Source organism: Monodon monoceros, unplaced genomic scaffold, assembly GCF_005190385.1.
Source record: "Monodon monoceros isolate NGI ecotype Baffin Bay Population unplaced genomic scaffold, NGI_Narwhal_1 Super_Scaffold_5, whole genome shotgun sequence".
Taxonomy (NCBI): Eukaryota; Metazoa; Chordata; class Mammalia; order Artiodactyla; family Monodontidae; genus Monodon; species Monodon monoceros.
Window position 1 is genome coordinate 80404810 of NW_021703782.1, and position 12709 is coordinate 80417518.

At 41.9% G+C, this 12709-nt stretch overlaps 1 protein-coding gene across 2 annotated transcripts in view; it reads right to left on the reverse strand.

Moving 5' to 3' along the window:
• The window catches only part of ANKS6 (ankyrin repeat and sterile alpha motif domain containing 6), a 58582-nt gene that overhangs the window by 21495 nt on the left and 24378 nt on the right, over positions 1 to 12709 (reverse strand). Inside the window, exons 11-12 of one of the 2 annotated variants that reach the window (XM_029203151.1) lie at positions 10933 to 11102; positions 1991 to 2177 (exon numbers count right to left, since the gene is read on the reverse strand). In XM_029203151.1, coding sequence (XP_029058984.1) covers positions 1991 to 2177; positions 10933 to 11102 — 357 coding nt within the window. The remainder of the gene's footprint in view (positions 1 to 1990; positions 2178 to 10932; positions 11103 to 12709) is intronic. The other variant, XM_029203152.1, reaches the window with a different exon arrangement.

Here is a 12709-nt window from a genome sequence, read left to right on the forward strand (position 1 = left end):
CACCACTTCCTCCAGGAGGAATGAACAGACGGACACAGGTGGGAGGATGTGCAGGGCAAAGGCTTGCATGCAGTCCTTGACTGAGGCTACAGATTTCCCACAAAAATATCATAAAGAATGGCTATTTGGGGATAGATTGCAGGCTCTGGTCTGTGATAATCTAATGCCTGAAGGACAAGGGTCTGGCTGCCTCGGGACCCAGGAATCCCAGGAGGGAAAACTAGGCTTTCTAAGCCAGAGAAGGTAATCTAAAAAGAATTTGCTGTCAGGTCCTCCTGTTTTTATCCCAACTAGGCTTTGCAAACCTTTTTTTTAATAATGAATGAGAGGGGAGCAAAGTGGACATAGTGCTTTCTGATGACTGTCTCAACTCTTTTTTGGAAAAAGGTGGGGTACAAATCCCAAACTGAACCTGTAGGAGTTTAGATTCCTGAAAGCCTCTGAGGCGGGAGAGTTCATGGGTAGGGAAATTAAGACTCCACACAGAAAACACAGTTAGGGGGAATTCCTTGGTGGTCCAGTGGTTAGGACTCGACGCTCTCATTGCCAAGGGCCTGGGTTCAATCCCTGGTTGGGGAACTAAGATCCCACAAGCCACATGGTGTGGCCAAAAAAAAAAAAAAAAAGAAAAGAAAAAGAAAAAACATTGTATAAAAAAGAAAACACAGTTAGGGAGGAATGGGGTTGCTAAGTGAATCTCTGAAGCTTTTATAAATGATTGCACTAGATATCACAAAACAATAAAAGCAGCCCCAAATAAAGCGGATGCCAATGGCAGTGTACATTTATCAACTCAGTACAGACCAGAGCCTGTGCAGTTGATTTCAACTTATCCCTTGCTGGGCAGAACCTGCTCTGCACTCCCTCCCAGTAGCTGCAGCAAGATGCCTGCAAATGCACTTGTGAGGACCACACACACAATGAGAGTTTCCTCCCCTCTCTGATTTATACTCCTTGATTTGCACCTGCCTGGGCCCCATCTCTCATCAAAGCCCTGCTCCCTCCTCCCCCATCCCTGCTCCCAGGAGCCACCAGAGGGCAGTTGTAAAGGATGAGCTTCTTCTCTCCTTTATCTTTTATATCTTCACATCTTTATCTGGGGCCTCACTGCACAGCCTCCACCCCTGCCCAGCCGTCCGGTCCATCTGCCTTTCCTCATCATCCCTACTCATGCAACTTCCAACGTTCTCCTGGTTACATCTCCTGCTTTTGCTTGCCCTCCATCCACTTCCATTTTCCTCTGAGGAGCTACTTCTCTCCCTCTCCCAATCCACACAGACCTGACCCCAACCCTGGCTCCAAAGGCAGACACACTCCACCCTTGGGGACACAGAGATAGTCAAGGATGGGCAAACAACCCAAGTTGTTATAAATATAGCCAAGACAGGACAATGACCTTTACCCCTGGGATTTTGCTGTACCTACTAAGAAAGTAGCACTCTTTCTGCTGGGGTTGCTAAGTTAGTAGGAAGAAGTAAGCATGAAGCTGCTGGGTATATCCTTGCCACTACTTGAAGAGAGCTTACCTGAGACATGGAGAAAAACACTCCCTAAGCACCTGGATCCAGACACACCTGAAGAACACCCTAGATATTTCCATTATATGAGCCAACAAATTATCAGTTTTTGGTATTGTTTTTGCTTAAATCAGTTTGAGTGGAGATTCCATCCCTTGCAACTGACAGAGTTCTGATTTGTACAAGGTTCAGGGAAAGGTACATAACTGGGGTCAGAGAAGCAGTTCTATGGGTGTTTGTATATATAAACAAAACTCACCTACATTCAAAAACTACTATACACCTTTTAGGTATGTAAGCTCAGTGAAGACAAAAATACAAGGTAGAATCAGGGAAGGGGAAAGACAGGTGTTTTTGTCTGACTGAAAAAATGATAAAACACCTGACCTAGGATGGCTATAGCAAAGAAGGGCAGCTGCTAGGTTACCACGGTGAAGAGGAAAGGGTGGGCTTTCAGGACCCAGGGGACTCACCCTCATCAGTGATGGTGCCGCTGCTGGAGCCCCCGCTGCTCTTGGACTGACGGTGGGATGAGGAGGAGGACACGGAGGACTCGGCTGCCTGCGCTTTGGGAGAAGGTGAAGGCGTGAGCGTGGGGGAGGTGCTTTTGGAGGTAGTGGAAGTTCCAGACGGAGGCCTTTTGCTCGTCTCCAGTTTCTGCTGAAAAGAATAAGACAAATACAATTTTTTTTTTTTTTTTTGTGGTACGCGGGCCTCTCACTGTTGTGGCCTCTCCCGTTGCGGAGCACGGGCTCCGGACGCGCAGGCTCAGCGGCCATGGCTCACGGGCCCAGCCGCTCCGCGGCATGTGGGATCTTCCCGGACCGGGGCACGAACCCGTGTCCCCTGCATCGGCAGGCGGACTTTCAACCACTGCGCCACCAGGGAAGCCCGATAAATACAATTTTGAGCCCAAATCAATTGAGTCCTTTGCCCACTGGGAGGGAAAACAACTCTTTCATACCAGGACTGGTGAGATTTGGGGTTTCTGCATTTACTCTTGACCTGTGACTGAAATTTTAGAATCCAAGCTATAAGCCCTCTTTGTCTGTCTCTGTATGTCTGTAGATTAGAAAGGCCTTTATCCTTCATTGTGTAAATGTGTAATATTTTCTTATTTCCAGAGGTTATTAATAAATTTGATTATAAAGTCAAAAAAAATAAAAAAGAATAAGACAAATACATAAGCCATCACCTGGAGGGTAGACATGATTCAAACAGACACCCACAACTGGGAACACGTGGGACATTTGACTCAACAAGATATCTAACCAGGACTATGACATCTACTTAAGAAAACATGCAAAGCAGAAACAGTATTATCAAAACAGTTACAGGAAAATCCTCCCCTGGAGCAGAGAGGCAGGGAATGGGATGGAAAAAGTGGCACATAAGGAGCCAGAAAACCCGGGTCCTAGTCCTGCCCCTACAGCTGCAATATTGTGTCCTTGGCTGAGTCCCCTAACCTCTCAGTTAACCAGCTCTAAAATGGAAGTGTGGCTTATTACAAACGAAGGCCCATTCTGCTCTTCATGTTTCTTCATTTAAACCAGTCACTTCTAACCTTTCCCCACAGAACACTTATTATTTTTCCTTTGTGTGTGTTGCACACAAAAAGCCCTTCTTATTTTGAAATACTTTATTTTGTTGAAGTACAGTTGATTTACAATGTTGTGCTAGTTTTGGGTGTACAACATAGTGATTTGGGTAGGGTTTTTTTTGCAGTTTACATTCCATTATAGGTTATTACAAGATATTGGGTATAATTCCTGGGACTATACAGTAAATCCTTGTTGCTTATCTATTTTATGTATAGTAGTTTGTATCTGTTAATCCCATACTCCTAGTTTGTCCCTCCCTGCCCCCCTTTGGTAATCATAAATTTGTTTTCTATGTTTGTGAGTACTCTTAGACTTACAATTACAGAAACTAAGAAATTAACACTGGGACAGTATCAGCTAAACTACAGACGGTACTCAAATACCACTGGTTGTTACACTGATTCTTATTCTGGTCCAGGATCCAAGCTGCATTGACTTGTTAGGTCTCCTTAGTCTCCTCCAATCTGTGAAAACTCCTTGGTCTTGCCTTGTCTTTCATGACCTCGACACTTTTGAAGAGTCCTGGTCAGGTATTTGTAGACAGTCCCTCAATTTGGGTGTGTCTTATTTTTTCATAATTAGATTTACTTATGGATTTTGAGGTTGATGACCACTGAGGTGATGTGCCATTCTCAGTGCAACACACCAGGAGATACAAAGTATCAGTACCTTATCACTGATGCTAGCCTTGATGACTTAGTTAAGGTGTTGTCTGTCAGGTTTCTCCATTGTGAAGTTACTATTTTTCCCTTTATAACCAATAAATATTTGGGGAGACATTTTGAGCTAAATATTTTGTTTTTTCTTAAAAGTTTTGCCTGCTAATTTTAACATTCTTTGGTGCATCTTCTCTGGAGCAATTACTACTGTGATGTTCTAATGGTGTTTTGCTATTTCCCTTATTCCTTCCACATTTATTACTTGGAATTCTTCTGTACAGAAGACTTGTTCCTTCTCCCCCGATTTATTTATTCAGTTATTTATTCATATCAGCATAGGCTTGTGGATATTTATTCTCTGGGTTATAATCCAATACTACTGTTATGCCCTGGTCCCTTTTATTGGAGGGTGCTATTTAGAAACCAAAATCTGGATAGTAGGTTGCTCATGGCTACTGGGATATCACTGCTTCTAGGTCCTCTCAGTGAACAGAGCAAGGAAATATATGAAGTCTACTAACCCATGCATACACACATAGCTCTACAATAAGTATATTCCTATGTCTATCAATCTGTGTATATATGTATATTTATGCATACATTCATACTGATTCATACTGATACCTCTGACTCCAATCCAATACTCACAGGATTAGTTCTAGCATTTCCCCTTTGACTCAATCTCTGACAGTTAAAAACTGGGCTCATTATCTATAATATATTTACTTATTTGTTCAACCCTAGTATATATATAAAGTGTATATGTACACAAAAGGTATATATATGTAAAGTAGCTTCACAACTGCTACACCATAACGCCTGCAAGAAAAAAAAACCTCAGATGAATTGGGAGATTGGAATTAACATATATACACTACTATGTATAAAACAGATAACTAATGGGAACCTGCTGTATAGCACAGGGAACTCTACTTCACTTTGCTGTACAGGAGAAACTAACACAACATTGTAAAACAACTATACCCCAATTAAAAAAAAATCAACTAGAGTACAATGCTTTTGTACAGTTTTTTGTCTTTACTTTACTCTCACAATATCCATTTACATGTTTTCTCCCACCTCCTACAGTGCAGTTATGTCATTCACTTGTAATACAACTACATCTGTTGTCATAGTCTGCGTACATCCTTAGGTCCTGGTTGATTTTTTAAAAATTTGCATACAGTAAAAATAACTGTTGTGTACAATTCTACAGGTATTGATAAATACGTAGAGTTGTGTATTCCACCAACAGAGTACCATATGGGACAGTTCCATCATCCCCCATATTCCCTTGTGCTGTCTCTTTCTAGTCAACCCCTCCCCCCATCCCAACCCATGGAAATAACTGATTTGTTTTCCATCCTTATAGTTTTGCCTTTTGTATACTGTCATATAAATGGAATTAAACGATATGTACACTTTTTTGTCTGATGCAGCATGATGCCTCTAAGATTCATTTAAGTTACTGCATGTGTCAGTAGTGTGTTCTTTTACATTGCTGAGTAGTATTCCATTGCATGGATGTTACCACAGTTAGTTTACATGTTCACCTGTTATGAGATGTTTCTAATTTGGGGTATTTATGAAAAAACTGCTGTAAACATTCACAAACTGATTTTTGTATAAACAGAAGTTTAAAAAAATTCATTTGGGTAAATATCTAGGAGTGAGAGAGCCAGGTCACATGCTATATGTATGTTTAGTTTTATAAGAAACTGACAAACTTTTTCAAGGCGGCTGTATCATTTTTGCATTCCCACCAGCAATGAATGGGAATTCCAGTAGCTCCACATTCTCACAGCACTTGTAACTTAATTTTTTTTTTAATTTTAGGCAGTCTAATAATAGGTGTAGAGTGCTGTCTCACTGTGGTTTTAAGTAGCATTCCCTAAATAATGATGTTGAACATCTTTTCATATGTTTACGTGCCATCTGCATATTTTCTTTCATGATACTTTTCAGATACTTTGCCCATTTTTAAATTTATTGGTTGTTTTCTCATTGTTGAGTTTTGAGAGTTCTTTATTCTGGATACAAGACCTTTATCAGATACATGATTTGCAAATATATTGTCTAGTCTGTGGCTTGTCTTTTCATTCTCTTAATGCTGTCTCTTACAGACAAAAGATATGAATTTTCATAAAGTCGAATTTAACATTTTTTTCTTTTATGGATCATGCTTTTGGTACTATATCTTAAACTTACTTGCCAAATCCAAAGTCATACAGACTTTCCCCTAGAAATTTTATAGTTTTTCGTTTTGTATTTCAGTCTATGATCCATTTTGAGTTAATCTCTGAATTAGCTGTGAGAAATATGTGAAGGTTCATTTTCCTGCATATTTAATTGTTCCAGCACTATTTGTTGAAAAGACTACCCTTTCTTTGTTGAATTGCCTTCGCACCTTTGTAAAAAACAAAAAATTCAGTTGATTATTCTTTGGCCTCTCTATTCTGTTCCATTGACCTGTGTGTCTGTCTTTCCCTAATACTGTACTGTAGTTTTATAGTAAGTCTTGAAACTAGGTATTATGATTCTCTTTTTCATAATTCTTTTGCCTATTATAGTTTATTTGCATCTAAATATAAATTTAAGAATCACTTTCTAGATCTCTACAAAAAGAGCTAGCTGGGATTTTAATTGGGATTACATTGAATCTATAGATCAAATTACAAAAAAATTGGTATCTATTTATTTAAGCTTATTTGATTTATCAGTGTCTTGTGGTTTTCAACTTATAGATTCTGCATATACTTTATTAGATTTATACTTAAGTATTTCATTCTCATAATACATTTTCATATAATTTTATTTTCATATAATACACTTCAAATGTATTGTAAATGATATTTTAAGTTTCATTTTAAAAGTCTAACTGTTCTAATTCTAATTCTTCATTGCTAGTGTGTAAAAATACATTGGGACTTTTGTATATTGACCTCGTATCCTGAGACCCTGCTGAACTCACTTCTTAGTCCTAGGAGCTTTTGTGTAGATGTTTTTGAGTTTTCTAAGCAGACATTCATATCATCTAAAAATAGAGATAGTTTTCTTTCTTCCTTTCCCATCTGTGTACCTTTTATTTCTTACCTTATTACACTAGCTATAGTTTTTGGTACAAAGTTGAGAGACAACATCCTTATTCCTGATCTTAGGCAGAAAGCACTCAGTCTTAAGTATGATGCTAAGTACAGGTATCTTACATGAGGTCCAGGAATTTCTTTTCAATTCTTAATTTGCCAAAAGTTGTGATCGTGAATGGAGTTTGAATTTTGCCAAGTGCTTTTTCTGCATTTTATTCTTTAGTCTGTTAATATGGTGAATTACTCTGACAAAGTGTTCTTTTGGGGGTGTTTATCCTATTTAGTGTTCTCTTAACTTCCTAGACCTATGGTTTGGCATCCATCATTAATTTGGGGAGAAATTCTTGGTCATTAAAAAATACATATATATTCCTCTGCACCACCATTCTCTCTTTCTTCAGGGGTTCCAATTACTTGTATGTGAGAGTATTTGATATTATCTCACAGCTTTTGGGTGCTCTGCTTTTTTTCTTTTGCTTTACCTTCTTTTTTACTTTGTGTTTCAGTTTGGGTAATTTCTATTGCCCTATCTTCAGGTTCACTGATTCTTTCCTTGGCTGTGTCGGGTCTACTGAGGAGCCCATCAGAGGCATTTCTAATCTCTGTTACAGGTTTTCTATTTCTAGCATTTCCATTTGATTCTTTCTTATAGTTTCCATTTCTCTGCTGAAATTGTTACTCATAGGATCTTGCATGCTGTTCAAATTTTCCACTAGAGCCTTTAACATATTAATTGTAGTTCTTTTAAATTTCCTGTCACATAATTCCAACACCTGTTTCACATCTACATCAGATTCTGATGACTGCCTTACTTCTTGGGAGTGTGGTGTTTCTTGCCTTTTTGTACGTCTTATAATTTATGCTAAAAATTGGACATCTCATTTAGAATAGTAGAGACCAGGACAAATATTTTCCTGCCTGGAAATGGGTACACCTTTCCTTCTGCTAGGCCTTTAATGCTCCTTCGAGCTAACTACAACCCAGAGTGGAAAAAGAAGTCCCTTTCTTACGTTTTAAAAGACTTTGTCAATAAGCTGCCTATATTATTAAGGAATTCTTCCTTCTGCTTTTTCTATAAAGACACACATTCCATAATAAAGCTTCTGGTTAAGCAGAAGGTAATTGGTATATCCCTAAGAAACAGATCTATCCCAGCCAAGAGCAAAGAAACACAATACTCTAGGCCTTGTGTGCAGCATTATTGGGGAGGGAGCAGATAAATATAAAATTTGGGATGCTCTGAAATATTTGAACCATTCCTCTCATCCACAGTGTGGCAGATTGATCATGTAATGGCATCATCTCCACCCCTCCCTGGATCAATACCCTTTGCTATGTAACTCTGTGTGGTCTCCTGCACAGAGGGTGTGATGACTTGGTTACTTGATTGGTTTTCAACTTATGCCTTTGACTGGTGCCATTAGAACATACCCAAGCTTGCTGTGGGCATACATGGCCCTGTTTTTTTGGTCACCCCAGGCAAAAGCCAAACATCTAAGTGACCCCCTCAGACCAGAAGAACTGCCTAACTAAGTCAAGACTAAACTGCCCAGCCACAGATTTGCAAGCAAAAGAAATGCCTTCTGTTTTAAACCACTGTGCTTTCGGGTGGGAATAGAAATTCCCAGTGGGCCTTTGGGCTTCCTGAGATCTGGGAAGTGTTGAAGCATATTCTGATCCCATTCCCCCCAATTCTGTGTCTCCTAAGGCACACTTCATGTGAGAAGCCATGCCTTACAAATATCCCGCCATCGCAGTGGTGCTTGTTTTAAGCAAAGTACAAAACCCAGATTTAGGAGGCTCATATTTTGAATACTAATTTCTAATTCTTCCTAAAGAGTCTTTGGAAAGCACTTCATGTCTCCATTTTGCTGCTGGAGCCTTTGACAGAAAGCCCACTCCTGTGTCCTTTGGTTTAGGGCAGTGGTTTCTAAGAACTTGGGCTGGGCTGGCTGCAACACTCTCTGGGGAGAAAAACAGATTCCCCTAACCCTACCCTAAGAGTTTCATTCAGTTATGCTGTGTGGAACCCAGTAATCTGAATTTTTAAATAGCTCCCCAGGATTACAGCATATTCTTATGTTAAGAATATCAGGTGATCATTAAACTGAATCGTTTCCCCAGTCTTCTGTTTCCTGAATGCATCTTTAGACACAATTTCCTTTCATCAGAACACACTTGTATATAGATTAAATGATAGGTGCATCCAAGTGAGGTAATAGTTAATATAATTTATAACTTAGATGCCTACCTATTTCCAACACCAATTAAAGGAACCTAACAATATATAACACATCTAATAAGACCATCAAAATAGAAACAGAAAATTTTAGACAACAGAGAAGAGGAAAACTATATCAAAATTCTAGAGTAGCAGATTTACCTTAATGAGTAGCTGAGTCTCCTAGCAGCAAAGGCAAAAAGTGAAATATGCTAATTATAGAATTCTTACTATCTGATGAAATAAAATGTATCGAAGTATCTGATGAAATAAAATGTATCGAAGTATCAGTAGAGACATTTTTTCCGTAGAGCTGAATTCTAAAAGGAACTTAATTACATAAATCCAATTACACAAGTAATTTTTAACATAATAGAAAATATGCTAATGTATAGAGAGAAATTTTTTCTGGAGTTATATTGTAAAGAAACTAATTATACAGGTCCAACTGCGTAAGGGACTTTGAATAACAAAAAGAGTTGTATAACCAACAGTGGTTGGGCAGAAAATAAAGACTATTTCTCATACATCCATTAAGACATCAATCTCTGGAGGCACTTCTGGGCAAAGGTCCAAGGGTGAGGCCTTCAGACGATCTAACTTTTCTCAGGGAAAAAGCTTAAGACATCTAGAAAATAAGATGAAGAGTGCGGTTGTGCCTGGACTTGGGGTCCTCTCAGAGGAGGAAATGGGCTATACTGCCCCACTGCAGGGGCACCTGGAGAGCCATCTGGTAAAGGAGCCAGTTCATGCTCATGACTAGGTACCCACATTCTGGGGGCTCACTCCATTAATCAGCCTCGGAGGAGGGACTCAGGAGGTGGAGGGGGAAGATTCTGAAGACACTGGAAGACCTCCCCTCCCAGAGGCATGTGGGGTTTTCCACGCATTGCAAATCCCACAGTTTGCTACCAACGTGGTGACTGCTCTGGGGCTGCACTAATGGAGGAAAGGTGCCAGAGCAGGGAGGTGAGGCCCTGGCTCTGTCCTGCCCACCAACCTTCCTTTAGCTCCTTTCCTACACCACACTCTCATCTCCGGCGCTCTGCACGTGCCGTCCCCTCACCCTGGGACAGTCTCCCCCTTGCCCCACCCTTGCCCCTTTCATCTGGCACTTCATCCTTCAGAGCCCTGTCTAGATGTCACTGACGCCCTCAAGCCTCGGCAGAAACCCAGCCATGCCCCACAGCATCCTCCCCTCTCCAGGACAGACCCTACCACACCAGTGTGAGACGGCTGTGTCTGTAGTGACACCCTGAGAACGGTCACCAAACCCCTGGTTCACTGCTGGATCCTCACTGCTGGAAGTGCCAGGCACAGAGCAGATGCTCCAAAGATGGGGACAGTGGTGCATAAGGAAGGAGTACAAATACTACTGCTATGACTGTCAACAGTAAGAGCTGACACTTATACAGGCATACCAGGTACCAGCCCCATTCTAAATGCTAAAGTGTGAGGCTGCGATTAGAACCCAGGCAGTTGCTCCTGAACCCACACTCTGAACCCTTTTGCTCTAAATCAGTGAACAAAAGCATGTGCCATGTGAGGCTGGATGACCAGTGCAGGGCTGGAGAACTTAGTGCTCACCCCGGCACCGCACCACACCTCAGCACCCCTCCCACCTGGAGGTATCCTGGAGATCGGGCGAGAGGTGAACACACGTGTGCAGGAGACCAAGGGCACAGGGTATGATCTCGGTAACCACCCTTCTCAGAAAGCCCAGGTGCGGCCGGATGGGAGGTTTAGTCCTATCCCACGACGGTGGCACCGCCTGTGCTCCCCAGGTGTGGACCATGCTAGAGCAGGACCTGTGAGCGTCAGAGGAGCAGACGGAAACATAACAAGCACCTTGCCACCAGGAGCACTGCCGCCTGCAGAGGAGATCAGGAGCTCAGACGGGCTGGAACCAGGCGCTGGCCCAACAGGACTTGACCGATGGCTGGGCTTCTGCTCAGATAATCTGGCTGCTTTTTTCCTCTGGGCAGCGATCTGGGACAGAACACTGTCTATGCTGCCACCTGAGGAAACAGGAATAGGAATGACTGCCTGAGTCCAGAGCACTGCAGTGCGGGTGGTGGACATCAGGTGCCGACCTGGCTGAGCCAGAACCCCGTTTCCCAGACCCCTGCCCCTGGCTCTGGGTCAGGGCTAACCACAGGAGGACTGTGCATGACAACTGGCAGGTGGACGGCCATCAAGGGTCCAGTTTGTCCTCGCTTTCCCCCGAGCCACGGCCAGTTCAGTCAGCCGCCAGTGGGCACAGACAGCACGCCCTGCCCTGGGTTCCCCCAGCAGCCCCGCTGCAGCACCTGCCAGCAGCTCCACATGCTGCCACGCCAGGGCTCCTCTGCCATCATCCAGCCCCCGCTTCTCGATCTCTACGCCCCCAGCTACCCCCACAGTTGAGTCAATAACTTTCTCACTCCATAATACTCAGGGGGTTAGCTTCCCTGACTGCTAACCCAAACCTACCAGCAACCTTGAATTATTAGGAAGGAAAAGGGGAAAGTGATAATATCCAGAGTGCGGGAGGGCACTGGAGGGAGAACACTGATATCTGACATTTATAGAGCACTTACTAGGTCTGGAGGGCAAAGTGTAAAGCTTCAAAGATAGGCACACCCACTGCCCCCACCACCCTGATTCAAAGGCACTTACATTAAGCAAATCGCTAAGCAAGCAGGCAAGCGCAGAGCTATGGAGCCATTACTTAGAATGGGATCTCCAAGAGCAAAAATCGAGAACAGCCTTGGTGTTCAACAAGAGGGAACTGGTGAATTAAAACTGACAGCTCATATGAGTGGAAGGCTGTCTGGTTATTTAAAAGATGCTGTAGCTACACGTGTATTGGCATAAAGAGGTGTTTACAACATGGTAATGGGTACAAAGAGGAAAAAGGTTACAGAGCAGACTATACTGGGAAGTCAGCCTGCTTGCGTGCAGGTCCTGGCTCTGCTACTTCGTAGCTGTGTGGCCCTGGGCGAGTTATTTAACTCCCCTGAGCCCCAGTTCCCTCCTCTGTAAAGTGGAGAGGACACCTCACAGGTTGTTGGAGGACTGAAGGAGATAATCTATTTAAAGGGCACTGTGCCTGGCACACACTAAGTGCTTAATAAATTATTATTATGCTTTCAAAAATATGCATTAAAGTACTTTGCGAAGATATACACCAAAATGTTAACAATGATCCCTAGTGGGTGAGATTATACTTTTTTTTTTTTTCTTTATCTGGTTTTCAAGCTTTTCCATAAGAAGCATGCATTCCTTATGTAATGGCATAAAGCAGGGTGCCTTCCTGCAAAGCTGGCTTTGGTTAATCCTGGATCCCCTCGGGGAGGACCAGAAAATATCCTGTAACCAGCCTCATTACCTATTCCCATATTCTGGTGTTTTGTTTTGTTTTTTATAGTATTTACTATCATCAGATTTTTAAAAAATTACCTGTTTATACCAGAATACAACTTCCTACAGAACTGACTTTGAATTTTTTATTGCTAAATGCTCTGTCGCCTAGACATTGCCTCACATCTAATAAGTGGTCAACAATATTTGCTGAAAGAATATGGTAAACAAATGTACGGATGTGAAAAAAATTAAAATTAAAGAAAAAGAAAGTATGCTAACA